This window comes from Macadamia integrifolia, chromosome 6 (assembly GCF_013358625.1).
Source record: "Macadamia integrifolia cultivar HAES 741 chromosome 6, SCU_Mint_v3, whole genome shotgun sequence".
NCBI lineage: Eukaryota > Viridiplantae > Streptophyta > Magnoliopsida > Proteales > Proteaceae > Macadamia > Macadamia integrifolia.
In genome coordinates, this window is record NC_056562.1 from 14,366,889 (window position 1) to 14,386,448 (window position 19,560).

Consider the following 19,560-nt stretch of genomic DNA (forward strand, 5'->3'; position numbering starts at 1 on the left):
CTAAAATACTCCCACTTCCTTTCTTGTTTTTCATCTTTCTTCCTCCAATCAACAAGTCTGTCTTCCCTCTTCTCCTACAAGATCCGCCCAGCCCCATCACCATCGCCTCCCTCCCTCCCTCCCTCCTTCCTTAGGGAATGGGGATTGGGGATTGGGGATTGGGGATTAGGGAATCACTATGGCAATTCCACATATTCTAAAGGGTAAAAGGAATTACCGTTGCGGAGAGTTTTTTCAACTAGAAATCATTTTTTCTTTTTCTTTTTTTTCCCCTCCGAAATTTTCCCTGCTTGAATGAAGTCCTGACAGAAAGAAAAATATGATTCCTTTCCTTCTCGGCTTTGTTCATCAATCGAGAAAACAACCTCAATATTTCCTGCTCACTCTCTTAGTTTATTGGAAAGAAGAATCAGTCAATCAAGAAAAGTCAATTGCAAAGAGATTTGTTTCTTACTTACGCTACTGTCAACATATTGGTTATCTGAGAAAGAGTCATGCTCGTATTTCTACTCATGGGCTTGGAAACATCATTTTCCTGGGATCCAAGCTTCTCAATTGCGATGCTAGTTTCTATTGTTTGACTAAATCCAAATGGGTCTTCATCAGAATTATCAACAGGAATTTGTATCTTTAGAATTCAATCTTAATTGGATATTTCTAAACTGATGATCTTGATGAAGTTCTGAGACTCAACACCACAACTCACCCCTCCCCCTCCCTCTCCCTCCTCAAATCTAGGAAAGGGAACCAAAGCGCAGAGAATGAGAGGAACAAAATTCGTGAGGAGAGAAAGGTTGTAGTTTCTTGAATGATTAATTAAGGCAGGGGAGCATGGTAGGGCATGTTTACAGGGAAGAGAGGGGTGGGGGGAGAGTGGGAAGGGAGGGAAACGGCCAGACGGGGTGGTGGTGGTGGCGGTGGCAATGGTAGTGGAGGTGGTGGTGCGGGTTGCAGGAGAGGAGAGAGGAGAGAGGAGAGAGGAGAGAGGAGAGAGGAGAAAAAAGAGCAGAAAGGAGGAGAGAGAGAAAGTTTTAAGGGTATAATAGGGGCCCGTTTGATAACGTTACCAGAAACGTGTTTCTGTATTTTCTTGTTCTCAGAAACAAAGAAATGGCATAAATACCGTTTGGTAAAAGTGTTCTGTTCCACTTGTTTCTTGAAACATATATTGAAATTTATAACAATTTATGCTTCAAGAAACATGAATGACGAAACAAGCTTTACTTGTTTCGCTCGTTTCTTGAAACAAAAATGGGGCACAAAAAATCGATATTGAAGACGGAGTTTGGCATCACTACCATCACCACCGTCTCCGACATCTCACCGACCGGCAACTCTCTTTCCCCTGTCATGATACCCCCACCTCGCCACACCTCTAATAACCTCTCATCTTCTTTGGTTCTTCACAATCAGTCTTGTGTAGTTCCAGTTCAAGTTTCCATGTCGCCTCTTCGTAGGCCTGCGATGGGTGATGACATGCCCCTTGGAAGCTACAACCCTTCTGAGTTGCTTCTGGGTACCTCTCCTACTCCTTCCAGTAAGCTTGATGATGGGGATTTCTTTGAAGAGGATGCTTCAACTGGTTGGATTGTTGGGGGTAACCCTGGGGATTTCTACCCTTTTTCAAATTGGTGGGACTGAAACCGTGTTGGAGCTCAGAGACAGAGTTTCATGGCTTAAGGCGACTAAAACCAATGCAGGCGTCTGCCCAGCAATGGAGAGAACAAGCTCCACCCTAGGCCTAGCAGTCGCTCTGGTTTCTATGGCTGAGAGCTGTACAACCATGCGAGACCTCAAGCGAATCCATGCCAGCACAATCCGGACAGGCCTCCACCTCCACTCTATTATCCTTGCTAAGATGTTGAGGTTCGCTGCCGTCTCGCCTTCGGGCGACTTACACTACACTCACCGCCTCTTCTCTTGTATGAACCAACCAAACACCTTCTTTTTCAACACTCTCATTCGAGGTTATAGTAAGAGTTCTTCTCCTTCTCCTTCTCATTCTCATTCTATATCCTTTTTCGTCCAGATGAGACGTTATTCCGTCGACCCAGATGGTTTTACCTTCACTTTTCTACTCAAGGCAAGATCAAGGATGAGTTTGTCTTTGATTAAGGCATCGGATGAGCTCCATGGGCTAGTATTGAAGTTTGGATTCTCTTCTTATTTGTTCGTCCAAAATGCATTGATTCATCTTTATGCCGCAAGGGGGCTCCTGATGCAGCTCGTCGAGCTTTTGATGGGACATTGGATCCAGATGTTGTGTCTTGGTCGGGCTTGGTGGTGGCGCATGTGAAAGCCCGTGATTTGGATGCTACATGGCTCCTTTTCGATCAAATGCCAAAGTGAGATGTGGTTTCCTGGATTGCGATGATCTCTGGTTATACCCAATCGAAGCGGTCTATGGAGGCCCTAGAATTGTTTGGACAAATGAGGGAATCTGGGGTGAGACCAAACGAGGTCACCATGGTGAGCATCATCTCATCCTGCACTCACTTGGGAGACTTGGAAGTAGGGATTGGCATTCACCGTTACATCGACGAGAATGATTTCGGATGGATGGTCTCACTTTGCAATGCGCTGATTGACATGTATGCCAAATGTGGATGCATGGAAGGTGCACTCCACATTTTTAACAAGATTGAGAGGAAGAGCTTGATCACTTGGAACTCAATGATCCAACCGAAGAAGATGCTTTAGTTTTTTGTTCAATCCACTGCAACAGGGACACTAGCACACTCATTATCAAAACTGGATTTTACAAACCAGGGGGTCAATTGGAAATGGAGTCTAGAGGGGTCGGTTTCCTATTTGCAAAAGAAGAGACAGATAAACGTTTCAAGAAACAAGGTTTATCAAACACTCAAAATTCTGCTTCTGTTCCCAGAAACGGAAATTTCTGTTTCTGTCGTTTCTTGAAACAGAAACAGTAGAAACGTTATCAAACGGGCCCTAGGTTGTTCAATTTGGTTTCTTTACTCTTATAGGGATTTGATAAATTTGTTTAATATTGAAATATGTGTTGTAAAATATACTTTAAACCTATTTATTATGTTTTTTTTTTTTTTTATCAGTAGATCAGGCAATTTTTTAGAAAGTTTGTAATTTTTTAGGATATGTTTGTAAAATATACTTTAAACCTATTGATTATGTTTTTTTTTTTTTTTTTTTCGAGTATATGTTTGTAAGCCAAGAAAAGAAAAAAAAAAATTGAATCTAAGAGAGAGATAAACACATTAAAAAATCATTGTGTAATTATGTTTTTTGTCTTATTGTATTTTATATTTTCGTTTCTTTTCTTGTCTTCCAAACATAGCCTGTAGGAAAGAAAATGAGATTCCAATTGTAAAATTATATGGTATACATTCATCTGAAAATATAATACAATACTACAATCCATGTGTAATAATACATACAAAATTAATACAGATACAATTTATTCTCGTTATACCTTAAACATATAGTATATCCCAATTATGAATTCAAATCTAAATAAAAATAATATTTGAGTGAGATTATATTAAAATTCATGGAACCTTGTAAACTATAAATGAGATTGGGCTTATTGTCAGAGAGGTAATTGTTAGATATACTGACATTGATGTGTGTCCATCAGATCCAATTTAATGAAATTAAATTAATTAATTTCAATTTAACTATGTGCTTATGATAACGGTTATATTTTGTGCAACTGCCCAATAGTATTATTACTTTTTATGAATTATGAATAGACTTTGACATTATGTTCTAGGGTTGCCGTAATGTATATTTCCCCAGTGGAGATTGGTTTGCATATATAAATATAAACATTTTATGTCGGATTATTTACATTTGATGGTGTATCCATCAAACCCAATTTAATTTAATTTAATTTAATTAATTATTACGATTATTGTTATGTGTTTTTGTAATTATTTTGAAAATATGCAAATTATCTACTTTATCGTTTTTGTCCACAACTATAGACACACTTTGTTCTAGGATTGCTGCATTGTATGTATTTTCTCAATGAAAATTGGTGCAAAAATATAAATGCATGTACTTATTCGTAAGAAAATTTTCAGGTAGTTACTTTTCCGGTACCTGAAAGGCACTTACTATGGCATATATATTTTATACAATTATGTTGACCCAATGATTGATGTCCACTAATAGGACTGACTATATACCGAATGCTCGTTGTGTAAAGGGCATGGTTCTAAAACTCAAATTGGATCGATCAATACAGTCGGATTAGATTGCTATCGGCTTTGATCGATCCCCAATCCTGATTGATCCATACACGGGTATAGTCTAAGGGTTAAAACATAATAAAAATAGATTTTGATTAAAAAGCCAGGGTAAATCTATATGATAAGTATCAGCCTTGATCGATCTCAAGTTTTAGAATCTTGTTAGAGTGTATATTTAAATAGGGATGACACTTAATAGGGTTTATGCACTCCAAAAGGGTGAACATCAAAGTGTGCAAATTGTCAGACTATGATCGGTTGGGCCTTAGTAATATTAGACTTAATATTATATTTGAACTCTAATATTTTGGTCAACCATTGGTCCTGACACTCCCGATTTAATTGATAATATATTTGTTTTAGGGAGGTTAATCTTAGTCCACATTTATGAGGGTTCACTGTGGATGTTGGTAGTGTAGGGATAAAATGTAATGATGTTTTCTACCTATGGGGATTTTCATGTTACGCCATTTGCTGTGTAGGTTCTTTTGTATAGTTAAGAAAAACTTAATAGCTACCCTTTAGAATCGTACCATGTGGCTTGATCTTGTTAATCTATTTGAAATCTTCAAACTTGGGTTTTCTATAAAAGAGAAGCCTTAATCCAAATACAGTTGCACAAAATAAGATCTTTGGATCAAAGCTTGAGTGAGAAATTTGTCTTCTTTTTCCTTAAGAAAAAATGTGATTTTTGGATTTGAAGGGAATCTATAGAAGAAGTTTGAGTACTCATGTTGCAATCCTTAGGAGGGACATGTCACTTGTGCTTTATAAGTAACCTTTAATCCCAGTTCTAGTGCTCTATTGACTATGTGTTCAAGATCTAAAGACTGAAAATTTGGTAAAATGATATTTTATCGATTGCACTTTTATTGCCACATTCAATAGGTATCAAAGCCTTATTCATCGATAAACACATCAAATATGATAAGTATATGTTATAAAAAAAATGTGGTGTTTATTTAGAGTTTTTATTTTCTCTTAATTTTGTTCTTTCTTTCTTTCTTCTTCCTTTGTTTTACACTTTATGTACTATTTTGTAGACATAGAGTGATAGAGGCAACTCCATGAAGGGCTTGGGAGAAAGAGAGATCGATAAAGGGATTGAAGGGGGAGGGTGGTTCTCAGCCATGGGTCTAGAGCTACCTCTAAGCCGTGACCAACGGGCTTGTGAGGATAGCGGTGTTTCGTGGACCTCACCTTTGGAAAAGAGCGGTATAGGTCTGACAGTCCCTATTGACTAGGAATCACCACCTAGATTAGGATCTAAGTCCCATAACTAAATATAAAAGAAAATGACTAACAATGAGTTAGGGTTCGTGTCAGATTGTGATCTGAGGAAGGGATTAGGCATCTTGATCCACCTAGTAAAAACCAAACTTCAACCTTAGGCATTGTAATTTATGAATGGGTTAAATAGAAAATTTTCACTTTCTAACAGACATATTGCATTTATGGGACACATGCCTAAAATACATGAAAGAAAAAGGAAACTATACCCATATCCAGCTGCTCTATATGTCTAGTATACAGAATATAAAGCATACACGCTAAATGGTGGAGATATCAAGAAAAAAGCTAACAATAACATTCATCTCATTAAAATGATAAAACTACACCTAGCATGCTATCACCAAGCAAGACATGGCATCATGTGGACATGGGATTGGGATCATGAAAATGATATTGTACAATCATATCATACATGTTATACATATAATAAATGTTGTACTATACACATGGAATACATAAGCAAAATGGCCATTGTACCCGTACATCATCTGAAATCATTATAGGAATTAGAACTCATAGGTCATGGGGATGGGGTTCATGTGAGCATGAAAATCAATATAAATGATATATAGGAATGACACATGATGAGGGAAATGAACGAAACCCTAAAATTACAATGAGAAATGCCAAAATGCCCCTAATCTTGGACTGGCCTTAAAGGGTGAAAATAATGAATAATAGGATTTAAAAAAAAAATGTTTAGAATTAAAATTTGGGATAAGGATCATAAAAATAATTAAGATATGTCAACAAAATCTTGAAGATACTGAGAAATCAAATTGGAGAATCAAGATCAAGGTTAAAATGAAGAAATTGCAAATCTAACAGAAACACAAACCAACAATGGAAAAAAAAACAGCACTAGAACCATATAAATATTGTGGATGCCCACTCACCTCCAGAGCTTGACTCCAAGATTGGCTTTGACGATAACAAACAAATGATGAATTTGACAATCATATGCTAAGCGTTATGCATGAAGGAACTTATGTCAAAGATAGATTTCACTAATCTAATTCAAGACATTAAGTAGAGATATCACTAATCTAATTCAAGGCATCAAGTAGACCCTTAAGTATTAGAGAATTGAAGACTCTAAGCATTGGAGAGTTGAAGACTTGTGATTGATGGTCACTTACAAGACTACAATAAAAACTTAAAGCAAGAAGTCAAGATTGAAAGACTTTAAATTTTGTTATATGTAATTTGCACACACGTCACTTACACTACTGATGAGCACATTTATGTGTGAAATCTAGTGTAGTAAAACATGCATTTTACATATTTAGAATGGAGCTACCTTGGGTTTTACTATCTTTTTGTAGGTTTTATATTTTCAATGCCTTAAGGATTATCGGGCGCTATATCTCCAATTTTACACATAAAGATATCCTATTTCTTTTCATGGTTGCGAAGATAATGAAATTCTGAGCAAAATGGACGTGCTCAATTTTAAGTACACATTCATTTGGTCAACCGTACAAGTGATTATTCTTTTCGGGCCAGAAAAAGAATAATGGATCAGAACTGAACCGAGATGCAAAACCAGCCCATCTACAGTTGTCCCAAGGGTATAAGGAATATTCTAAATGCCAACAAGGATCAATGGACCACATCCTTAAGTGATTGAAGATTCATTTTTAGTAACAACAACTACCTAGCGTAATTGGTGAGTTGTGGTGTGCAAAATCCCTTGCTTATTAGGAGGTCTCAAGTTCGAACCTCTTATCTGCAATTTTTTTAAGGTTTTTTTTTTTAGATTTTCTCTCTCCTACTCATCACTTAAAGGAGGTCAGCCAAGATGGTTGTATGGAAGTTTGAAGAAAAAAGAGAGAAAATAAAGAGAAAAAATAGGAAAGAAGAAAAAAAAAAAGACAAGGGCATAGATGGAATTTCCCATTAAAATAGAATATTGTCCAAATCCAAGCAAGAAAAATGGGCCAAAGGGGGTTTCTTGAGCAAGAAGAGATCTCTCCACACGTTTTCTCTCTTCTCTCTCCTCCACTTCATCAACAAGATAAAAAAAATTTTTTTTTTTTAGAAGCTAAAATTGTTAGCTTCCCTCCCCCATTCTCTATATAATAGAATTAACACAAGGGGAGGAGGACTTCATTCTTCTTCTAAGGTTTTTTCTTAGGTTCTCGATCTCTTTCTCTAGCTCTAGTTCTAGGTTTATGCTTTAAACACTTTTGTAAGTTCTTTTTATTCAATTAATGCAAGCATTTTTTTTATTCAGTCTTTTATTTTTATTGTATAAAAAATTGAAGTTGTAATTTTTAAGTTCTAGTTCTAGGCTTAGTTCTAGGTAACAAGAACAAGCTATGAGGCATGTCTTTCAAGTTTCATTTTTTTTTTTTTTCAGATTTGTTTTCTCTAGTACTTGAAATTATAGATTTGGTTTATTCCATATCTGGTTTTTAGTACTTGTAGTATCTTAAATCGATCAAGTTTTCAGTTCAAGGATTGAAGTTCAAGCAAGTAGGCTCCTTCAGTAGTCTTCTCTCGTCCCTCTCATCCCCTCTTCTGACTACCCTTTCTTTCTTAATTTAGGATTTTAATTTCAATCGTTACATTATTGCTATCCCTTTCCCCCAAGGTTCATGGCTAGTGTATGTGTTGGCTTTGCCCTTCCTAGCCATAGAACCATCATTTTATTGTTTTTATTTTAATTGTCTCCCTTTCCCTAAAGCCAAGTAGAGTAACCCTTGTAAGAGTGACTCTCTGGTCAAGTAGAGAAGCTCATATTATGATGCATCCCTCGAGCTAAGTAGAGAAACCTACTTGTGAGTCTCTCTCTAGCTTTATCCCTTTTTCTTTTACTTTATTTTTATTTCAGCATTTTTTTTCTTCTTCATTGCTTTTTAATTGCGTGGGCTGTTTATTTTCAGCTATTTATTTATTAAATTTTAATTACGTGGCTTGCGTATTTAAATTCTTAGATGACGAATAGTTAGGATGTTATTTTAGATACATATGTTTAGGATGGTAATTAGAATTAGATCACAACCATTAATCAGTTCACTTTCGCATGATTAAAAGAAGCAAAAAAATAAAGTGGTTGTTCTCCCTGTGTTCGACCCGTAGCTACACTGATCCGTATGCTTGCAGTTACATTTTAAAATCTCAAACAACTACACAACAGCATTAGCATGAATGAATGAGTCATTATTAACCTATAAAGACCCTAGGTGACACCTAATATGTATTCTCTGAAGACCTAATGAAGGTGGAACCCTATTGGCTAGGTAAAGCCATACCCTTTGTTAACCTAACAGTAAATCATATCTTCAAAAGAATTTTAGTCAATTAACATAGATAATTCAAGAATGACTTTTATATTGCAAAATTGTAGAGTATTGAGTTTTGAAAACACATTTTGAATCATGTCATTCTGAGCCCAAACGAAAAAGTTACACGTATTTTCATACAAACAAGTTTGGTCTAATTCAATAGTGGCCCATTGGCTCTATGAATCAGCAGATGTGGTAGCGGACCCTCTTCTTCTTCTGTGATAATGACTGCTATTTCAAGCTTTTGGAATTTCTCGTCCACCAAGATGATCTGACGAATGTTCGAGTATCCTATGCCAAGCTTTGCAAGAGATGAACCTGGACTAAGGCTACTCAGGCCGTTGTTGATGAATTCCAACTTCTCTAGGCGGCTTCCTGAGATCATTCCTGCCCCTTAGTCACATTTCAGCTCATTGTCTCTAACTATTCCATTTGCAGTTGGTCCTGACACAATACACACATACCCTCATCCTTCTAACCCTCCCTTCCTAAGCATAGATGCTTTCTCTGCAGAATGGTCTAGGCTTTAGTTTGTGTAACTCCTTTGTATGCATCTCTCGGAAGAATGAGCAAATGTGTCTTTTCATGTGTGTCGGCAAATGCAAACACCATGCCAACATTACTTTATTCTCCCATTCCCTTTTAAGAAGGATCCAGGGGTTGACTGTCTTCCTAGACTGGATCATCATAGTGGGATTAAGAGGGGAATATTTTCCATCAATCATCAGGATCCCTGAGATGTCAAAGACCTCATCATCTTTTCCTGCAAGTTGAAGCTGCTCTAACTCATGGTGTACCCAATCAAACTTGTCCTAGAAGAATATCTCAAACTCGGGTTGAATATAGGCCACCTCATCATTGAACTAGGGTTCTACATTCCCGTAAAATCGGAAGTCTTCTCCCTCCTTTACGAAATACCCATTTAAGGTAGGGTAATATGCTGCCACTGGCTTTCTATCATGTGCTTCTTGCTCAAATCCTTGGTACCCTAGTCCTTCTCTTCCTTTGGCTTCAACGGTAATGAGGAACTTGGACACGCCCTGATGATACTTACCTAACCCCATGCCCCATAAGTATCGCATTTTCTTCATCATACGACCCACTGATGGACTCCAGATGCACTCATAATTTGCTGGAATATTTTCTTCAGCTCCCCCGCATTAAGGCGAATTTCTCCTTCATGTTCCCCTACTTTCTCAATATTGGCTAAAGTGTTGACCAACTCTAGATCTCCTGACACGATTATCACCTTTTCTTCGTGCATGAACTTTAACTTCTTATGCAAGCTGGAAGATACTGCATTGGCCTGATGCAACCACGACCTTCCCAAGAGCATGTTGAAGGAAGTCGGGATATCTATCACTTGGAAGTCAATATCAAACCTGGCTGGACCAACTATCACAGTTACTGTGAGGACTCCCAAGATTTCCCTCTTAGTGTTATCATATGCCCGCAATGTTTGATTTGATGGTCTCATCTGCCCCAAATCTAGACCAATGCTCGAAGCTGATCTTAATGGCATAACATTCAAGGAAGACCTACTATCAATCAAAACATGAGGCATAACCTTGTCATGGCACTCCACAGTTATATGCAAGGCCCGGTTGTGATTAACCCCTTGGATAGGTAATTCGGCATTGAAGAACATCAAGGACTGCACTGCATATGTTGCCCCTATTATCTGTGAGAGCTACTTTGGTTCAGTCTCAATAAGAACTTGTATACTAGCAAGAGACATGAGTATGACTTCTCTGTGTGAAGGGGAAGCCATCAACAAACTCCAAATGGAAATATTGGCTTGAACCTTCTTGAGTTGCATAAGAACAGGATTCTATAGTTCAACCACCAATGATTTGTTCTTGAATTCCTTTCCACTCTGTGTCTCCATTATACTCACGGGATTTTATTCCTCATGCTTGGCATCACTATCTATGACTGTAATGATCCCTACCATAGGGACATCCTCTTTTACGGCACACGCTTAGTGATTGACGGTGTCATTAGAACCATCGAATTCTTCATAATCAGACTCTCCCTCTATGTCACTCATTATGTGGATCAAACATGCATCGTCCTTGATTTACTCCCCAACTGCTAATGCCATAATTGTATGAAGTATCTCATCAATCAATTCTTCAATTACTAGTACCGAGCCTTTTCCTGGCTCAATATGGTGTATCAATCAGGTAGGATCCACTTCCGGTTCTTCATCATTCAAAGCATTCACCGACCCAATTGATGAGGTATAATCTGGTGACTTTGGCAACATGTCATATCCGTCCATCCATCATATCTATCCATCCACCCTGACTCAAGAGTGTAGGGATCATGTACTATTCCTGGGCCATATACGGATCGGGAGTCAAGGTCCTTTGATGGGGTTGATGGATACGAGGTTGGATGGTATGATGGGGATGTGATGTATGAGGTTAGGTATTCTAATGGAGACAATGGATAGTGTAAGGGTGATGGGGGATATGATCCGGGGTGATATGATGGAGAACTTGGTGGTGGTGAAGGGGAACGATGAATAGCTGATGGGGGGATTTGGATTATATGAGCTTTTAGTGGTGGAGGGCTAGGTGCTGGTTGACCTATGACTCCCAACCCATCTTCATCAATGGCTCTTTCAACTTCTCTCATCATTCTTCGTGCTCTGCTTCCCTTGATTCCCCTGTAAATTCGAGAGTTCAAGAGAGTCTTCCTTTTCTTTGGACGGATGAGCCTGGTGGGATCCTCTTGACATTCTTCTTCCTCTCCCAACATATTGATTGTCCTATATTCTGGGAGCAGGTTGGTGGTGACATTGGGAGTCTGCTTGGCTTTCATCTCTATTGTACCATTGTTTACTAAAATCTGAACAACATGCCTCAAATAGAAACAACGCTCTGTAGGATGATATTTCTGGTTATGGTAAGCACAATAATCATATTCCCTACACCGAATAGGTGGAAGATTGCTAATGGGTTTAGGAACGATTGTGTGCAAGAGACCCTGTTTCTTCAACTTCTCATATACAGTGGCTAATGGCATTCCCAAATCCGTGAACTACCTCCTAGGCCATGTGGCCCCTTGGTTGTGGAGTCTGCCTATATGACAAAAGGCTATGACTATGTTATTGTCATAGTTAGTGCTGCTTGCTGGATTGCATTTACTATGCCCATCTTTGAATTCTTGCCTCGCCCAAACTGGGCTCTCTTCCCTGATCGTTACTTGATATTGGGCATCCCTTAGCAACTTATTCTCAACATAAGTGCATGTGGCTATCATGGCATCAAAGGTCTATAGATGTTGGTAGTAAAGGACCTCATAGTAGGGTTTAGAGAGATGTTCAATCAACATATCTACTTGCTCTGCCTCAGTAGGGCGATCTGCCATCTTGGCGGCCTTATCGCGAAACCTCATCAAAAATGTTGTGAATCCCTCCTTTGGTTTTGCGTTAGGGTTTCCAATTCACGTCGTTTAACATCAACTTCCATATTATATGAGTATTGCTTAGCAAAGGCTCACACAACTATCCCCCAATCGTGTTAGCCATCTCAAATCCGACTGTGGCAATGTCAATGTAAATGCTTGCCCCATTTGCTCATCCGTAAGTTGCCATAATTTGGCGATACTCATAAAAACCTTCAAGTGTACTTTGGGGTCTCTGGTTCCATCAAATCGATCAGTCTGCCATTTGAATTTCTCAGGAACCCGAGTCCCAAAGAAGAAACTCATCTCATTGGGGTCTATATCCTGCCCCTCCTGGCTTTTACTCCAAATCATGCCTTTTAATTTTTCTAACTGCTCTCGCATCTTCTTCTCCCTTTCCGTCTCTGGAAGTTTATTCTGCATATGGGTGGCAAACTCTTCTTCCTCATCGATAACAATCTTGGGTACCATAGAATTTCCACTTGGTGTGGCTACCCTAAGCTGTTTTGGCTCTCCAGAAAAGGGATCCACTCTTATCGAATTTCTAGCAATATTCTCATTCTGACTGGGAGTAGGATCAACCCTAGGTGGGTTCCTAATTTCTTGTAAGATCTGTGCCAAGTTTTTCTTAAATTCAGCCATTTTAGCTTGTGTAGCTTCTAAGGGATGGGCCCATGCTAGCTTCGGTGCATCATCACTGACTGGGTCCTTTGAAAAGTCTTCCATTCAGATTGGGCTCTGACTCTTTAACGAAGGACTGTCTGACCAGGGTGATACTAGACTTAGGTGGCTCAACCGGCTACCTTGACAAGTCTAGACGGATGAGAGGGATCTATTAGGCTTGGAATCGTGCTTGATCCACAAAGAAGGCTTCGCTTTAGATATTTGTTTTTTATTTTTTACTTTTTTGCAAACAAGGGTTTCATAAAAAGTTAATACAAACATGGGTGATCTTAGCAAAAAAGTGGTCTTATGAGGTATCCTTCGTTTGGTTCTGCTCTTTGTTATTTATGCCACCTGATGATTCTTTTCCCATCTATCCAGTCGTGGAATGCGCCTCCTTGATGATTTGGCATTCCGTACGATTTGGTGGGAATCACCCCAGAATCATACATACCAAACCGTTGAGGTGTCATTTCCTATTTTTGGGGAAAAAATCTTTAATCGATAACCCACTTGAAAGAGGGCATATACCTGTCAATTTGGATACATCATAAGAACACTCCAACTTAAATTTCAAACAAATCTACATGGTTAGCTTGTGGTTCCTAAGGGTTCTCCATCTATTTCCTACATGATGCGAGGATGTAGTGGATGCAATAAGACCAAACAAGCTTCCTTGACATGATCTATATACTTGAGCTACGTGATCCTTTTGATATACCTGAAAGTACGGTATCAAGGGGGTAGCATCCTAGCTCATTACTCGTGACTACACATGAGGTTAAGCAATTAGCTACGGGGGTGGATGGAACCATGCTATGAGTGTGTGCAAAAGTATAATGCAAAAAGTACTCTTGTATGATCTTAGAATGCCATAAAGTGCACGAACCTCCTCGAGGGCTCTAGCACGATAATGGACATCATCACCGCACAATTGTGCTTTGAGCATTCTTGTACAAGAAGCGGGTATCATGTGATCTTAGAATACTGAATATATCGTGCACTAATCTCCCCGAGGGTGCGGGCACGACAGTGAGTATCCTCACCACATGATTTCACTTCTAACACGATGCATGATGCGGTTAGCGCATATATTTCATACAAGTACAATAAGGGGAATATTCTTGTATTTAATGATAACATCTAATATTGGAAGCTTGGCAGCCCCCAGTGGAGTGGCCACTGTGGAGGGGGTGGTCGAAGCCTAGTCCTAGCTCTCCCATGGGTCGCCGTGCTGCTGTGTTCTCGCCTGAAGACACGTGGGGGGCCTATTCGCGGGGCTATCCATCTTGGGTATCTTCTAAGAATTAAACTAAACATTTGTAGTTGCCACCTAGGGTTAGGACCTAGGACCCAAAATGAGGGTTCGATCCATTGGGACAGACCCGAGATTGACTCAAGCTGGTCCAAAGATTAGGGTAAGTGCCAGGTTATGAAGTTGGGAAGGTGTTAGGCACCGACTTCACCTGGTTGAACCGGTCTTCTTATTAGATGTTGGTTTATAAATATTCCCCTGTCTATGTCCTAACCCATATGTATGACTAAACTATTAATATACAATATTATACATGCTATTTTAATAAAGGATCTACATTATTCCTACTCTATTAGAAGATATATCTAACCTTGACCCCTGTTCCGGGTCAAGAGGGGATGGACCCTGGCTGATGCTTCAACGGCTCTGGTGAGGATCCTTGGCTCAGACGAGACTGACCTCGGCTGCTTGCTCCACTTCTTCGGTGAATCTAGGCCTTCAGTAGCTCTCCAAGCTTTGGCGTGCTCCTTGAGGGTGGGAGGTGGAGCAATTCCTTCACCCACTTCTCTTTTTTCTCTCTCTTTTCTCCCTTTTCTTCTCTCTTTTGGCATTAGCTTGGTGTTTTTTTCTTGTGTGTTTAATGTGGGAGAAGGAGACCCTATTTATAGGTGTCAACCGCCACCCCCTTACGGTTCTCTAAAATGGATCCCCGGGTTGGCAATCAAGCCCCCAAGGGCCCGTAGGTGTTAATCTTCAAAAAAATGATTTTGTCAAGTTTAAATGCCCAAAGTTTTTTTTATTTATTTGCAACCATCAGGTCCACCAAAACCTTGATGGGCCCGTTTCAAAATCTTTCCAAAAAAGCACTTTTTTATTTAAAAATAGTTTTTTACATTTTTTTCTTATTTTTCATTTTTTTTTATTTCCTTTTTATGGTAAACCTTCACGGGGCCTTATGGGACCATACAAGGTCGTATAGGACCCATACGGGGCATATGGATCATGTATGGGTCCATATGGTTTCTTTGTGGGTTTGGGTTAAACTAAGTTAAAACCGGGTTTATCGATCCTCATTTAGACTTCTGGGACGGATTCCGAGAGATCCGGTGGTCCGATTTTTGCATGTGATCGTCGAAACCATATTTTCAAGCAATATCCAATGGTGGGGGTTTTGAGTTCCTTGTTCGCTTGAAAAAGATTGAGAATAGCAAACAGGAGTCTTTACCCATTTGCCAATTGAGGGATTTTCGACAATCCTTATTCATGTCGTCCGCACCATCGGAGAGTACTTAGAACCAATTCATCAATATATAACATGCTAGAATCGAGTGCCACAAGATCGGGTTTGAAATTGACCTAGGGTCGGATTAGGGTTGTAGGTTGTATTAGGGTTTTGAGCTAATTCGGGCCACTTTCAGGTTTGAGATTAGATTAGGGTTTCAAGTTGATTCTTAAGTTACTGCCATTATCTGGATTGTCACCAAAGGCATAGATTCCCTTTCGATGTGAAGCACAAACCATGATCATTCCCTATAAGTCATCATTGCTTGTGTAATACCCTACTTCTTAAACCCGGTCTGATTACACGGTTGACCCGGTTTAACTATGCAGGACCCGAACCGGAGAGAGTTAGAGCGGGTTCCTTATGGACTATGATGGCAAGGGTGACCTCAAAACACCGGCTGGCCCGACAAGTCCGAGCCAATGCCAGAAGAGACGGGAATACCCAAGCTGTGTACATACACTTATCATAAGGTCATGTACGGATAAAACAGGTATGTAGCCGTATATTAAGGTGCATATGTATATTACATCGTACGCCAAGAGTGAGATTCGTGCCGAGGGCCGAATTCTGTCAAAATCCCAAGTTTTGGCCCTCAGGTGGGCGGACAGGTGGGCGCATCCACCCACCTGAGTGACCCATCCATGTGAATTATTTAGTTATTTAAGAAGTATATATATATATATATATAGCATTTATGATTTTCTTTTCTTTTTCATTTATGACACTCGTACGTTGGTGAGAAGAGTAAAGAGGGGAGAGAAAAGAAAGGAAAGAAGAAGAGAAGAGAAGGAAGAGGAAGAAGAGATGGATTTCAGCGGCGCCGAGGCTTGATCTCCCCATTCCGGCGCCGGAAGAGTGATCTTCAACACTAGATCTACATTTAGAGGTAAGCAAAGTTGGGTTCCTTAAACATTCACCATACCCAAGTAAAACCCTTGATTTGGGTAGGGTTTCTTGAGATCTTGTAAATCCACTTTCAAATGATGAATCTAAGGTTTAATAGATGACATATGTGTTGATCTTGAATGATTTGAAGAAGTATTGACAAGGTTGGAGAAGCATTGTGGATTTGAGTGATTTTGGGGGTTTGAAGGTGTTTTTGAGCGAAGAAGGTAAGATGGCTTCCCATTCCTTAAATCTAACCTAGATCTAGGTTAGAACCATCCTATAAGACCTTGAAAGTGTGAAGAATGGGTTTGGAAAAGTCCCATTTGAATCCCCAAATAATGGAGGAAGTTGGGAATAAACAGCAGGTTTCCCGCCAAGACCGGTGGGCAAGACCGGTGGGCCATCTGGCCCGCCTGAGAGGGTAGGGCCCTCGGGCACAATCGGTGAGCCAGACTGGTGGGCCAACCGGTGGGTCACCCTGCCCGCCGGTCTTAGCAGACCCCCTGGCCCAACCGGCGAGCCAGACCGACGGGCCAACCTACCTACTAGTCCAGACCGGTGGGTATAACCCCTGTCTGACCCACCTGAGAGGCTCCGAATGTGATTTTTTCATCCGATTGGACCCAAATTAGACGTGTGACCTTCTTTTAGGATTCTAAACATGATCGTGTCATTGGATTATGTTAATCTTGATCCCAAAGTGGTGAAATACTAACCCCGCTCACTCATGATTGGTTCACCAAATCCTACGCTTCTCGCACCGGATCTCACCCGTACCGAGCAAGAATCCTTGTACACTATAGGTAAATGGGGAGAGGATGTTTGGCCTTGTTTCAATGCATTGTTTGGCATTCATTTAATTGTATCTAGTATAGTCATGCCATCATGAAATTGCTAAGTAGATTAGTCATCCTCACATGGTTATGCATGGGTGTTGTGTTTACTTTTCTAAATGCCAAGTGATAATATGCTTCTGTGATGAATGTGACATCATTGTGCATGATGCATTAATAGACTAGATGCCGTAATCAGCTTGGAAACGAGTGCATTGGTGGCCCGTGGTATGGGACGCGGTGGCACTATACAATCGTACTATTGTCATATAGGAGCATGCGGTTTAGGATTTTCACCTTCCCGTGTTACAACCCTTCCCAACCGGGGTTAAGGTGTTGGGTTACCATTTAGGGGGAAGCAGTGGTCACGGTTGTCGGGTCACTGTGGCGGTTAGACATAACGCCCGACGGGTCATTAGGACAGTCGGTAACCCCGGTGGTATATTCAAGAGGGTCAATCGTACTGCTTTTAAATTGCTGGAGTCAGCACTTTTAATTTCAGTCATTTACTTTTTTGTTGAGAGCCGGTGGTCGGCATATTTTTACTTTTCCGAGTACTCACGGTGGGCCTTCTTTGACAGCCCTATAGGCGTATCGCAGGATGGAGTTCACGGCTCGTACCAGGAGTATACGCGCACTGTGGCTGTAGTAGCATTAAACCAAAGACATAGAAATGTTGCTTAGGTGGATGTGATTTAAAATGTAATGCATAGCATGTAGTGCATATGATTGTGTTTTGTTGTGTGGACTGCTGTGTGGTCCATCTTTTCACTTACTGAGCTAGTGAGCTCATCCCACATGTGCACCTCTTTTTAGATGATTTTGCAGGTCATCCATCTGAAGAGCACAGGTCGGGTCCCACGGTTGAGTTCCCTGAAGAGGACTGGTGGGCCCCTGAGGAGTTAGGGCACGGCACTGATTTCTCGTGCGAGAGTTGTGCTGCGGGACCGTAGTTTTGATGCCGAGCTGGGCTCAACCCTTGATACCAAGCTGAGCTCTATCCTTTGATACCGAGCCGAGCTGTGTACTCTGATTTTTGGATGGTTTCCTTTATGTACTTGATATGTGAATTGTACTTTTATTGTGTAAATATCATGCCTTCGGGCCCACATGTATATACTATTGTATCACAATTCGGGTATCAAGTATTATGGGAATATTCACAGGTAAACCAAGTCTTCCGCTGATCTGATAAGTTTTTATTGGTTGTGTGTATGCTGTGGTGGAATACTGTATCTGTTGATCCTGGCAAGTTTGGGTTAACTGGTGTTAACCTGGTCACTGGCCCGGTTCTGTGCGAACGGGGTGTGACAACGATGGTATTAGAGCGTGATGCTCTACTCCACTCACAGCATACTATTAGACCCCATAGAATCTATAATAGGAAATGGGATTGGGTTAATGTAAAAACCTTAAAGTGTTAAACGCCAAAGAAAGAAAAGAATAAAAATGGTTGCATTTAGATATTGCATTCATCGCATGCGTGAGAGAAAATAAAAGGTTGATTAATTGGTGTTATAACCCATTGAGTACAAGTTTGACGAAATTTCGGCAGCATAACGGCGCAAAATGAGATTTCCAAAAATTTTTCACACAAACACTTGATAAACAATATATTCTTATATGACAATGATCAAAAGTAACAATAGACACCACAACTAAACTACACAAGTATTTAAATGTAAATTCACCGCAAACCACTATCAAAATACATTATCCCACAAATAAGTCCAGTTACAGTGCAAATACAAGGAATGATAAAAGAAAGGACATATACAATAGGATCCAATAACAGGAAACAGATGAGAGGCTGGTGTGGACGAGCTAAGCCCTCACTGATCACCATCGTCGTCGTCGTCGTTTATGATTACTACGTTCACCGGAGGTCTAGAGTTGACGTCGAGGCGATGGTCGTAGTTGTCAAACCTTGCGTTCACCAGTGGTACCTCCCTCCGTAGTCGGCCAAAATCTGCTGAGATGGCGTTGGCCGTGGTGTTCAGGTCCTGGCCCAGCCTGAGGAAGGAGTTCTCCAAGGTAGCCTACCTCTCCAGGATGCGTTCCTCCCTGGAAGCACTCTCGTCCAGCCTTCTTAGCAGCTGATCTTGGCCATCCTTCAAAGCCCTCATGGTGGACATTATGCCCTCAAAGTCGTATGCACCACTCTCAGGTGGTGGGGCTCTATGCTGTGGGGTTGTAGCTCTGGTGAAGCCAGGATCGGTACCTCCCGACTCCCGAGGCACTTCCTCAGGGATGTCCTCATCCACCAAGTCATCCTCCTCATCCTTCCTCATCCTCCTCACTGGACTCCTCCTCCATGAGAACATCCTCCATAGGGGTAGCCCTCCTATCCCTACCTCTCTGAGCTCCTGCTCTCGGAGGTGTATCCATAAGGGTGTGGAGACCCATC

The 19,560-nt window shown here is 40.4% G+C and overlaps 1 protein-coding gene and 1 pseudogene across 1 annotated transcript; one reads left to right on the forward strand and one right to left on the reverse strand.

Moving 5' to 3' along the window:
* The first annotated feature begins 1,350 nt into the window (after nt 1-1,350).
* LOC122082082 lies at nt 1,351-2,700 on the forward strand (annotated as a pseudogene).
* Nucleotides 2,701-9,905: 7,205 nt separating this feature from the next.
* LOC122082083 lies at nt 9,906-11,848 on the reverse strand. Its single transcript, XM_042649575.1, has 2 exons — nt 11,320-11,848; nt 9,906-10,474 (listed from the first exon to the last, which is right to left on the reverse strand). The coding sequence occupies exons 1-2, from the start codon at nt 11,846-11,848 to the stop codon at nt 9,906-9,908; spliced, it is 1,098 nt and encodes a 365-aa protein (XP_042505509.1).
* Between the last annotated feature and the right edge of the window lie 7,712 nt (nt 11,849-19,560).

What these genes read in the sequence shown, in the direction of transcription:
- LOC122082083 (XM_042649575.1), bottom strand. Translation starts at nt 11,848, where the DNA reads ATGCCATTAGCCACTGTATATGAGAAGTTGAAGAAACAGGGTCTCTTG. An exon ending in TTCCCCTTCACCACCACCAA is followed by an intron (nt 10,475 to 11,319) that starts GTTCTCCATCAT and finishes CAACATATGCAG; the next exon opens with TGCAGTCCTTGATGTTCTTC.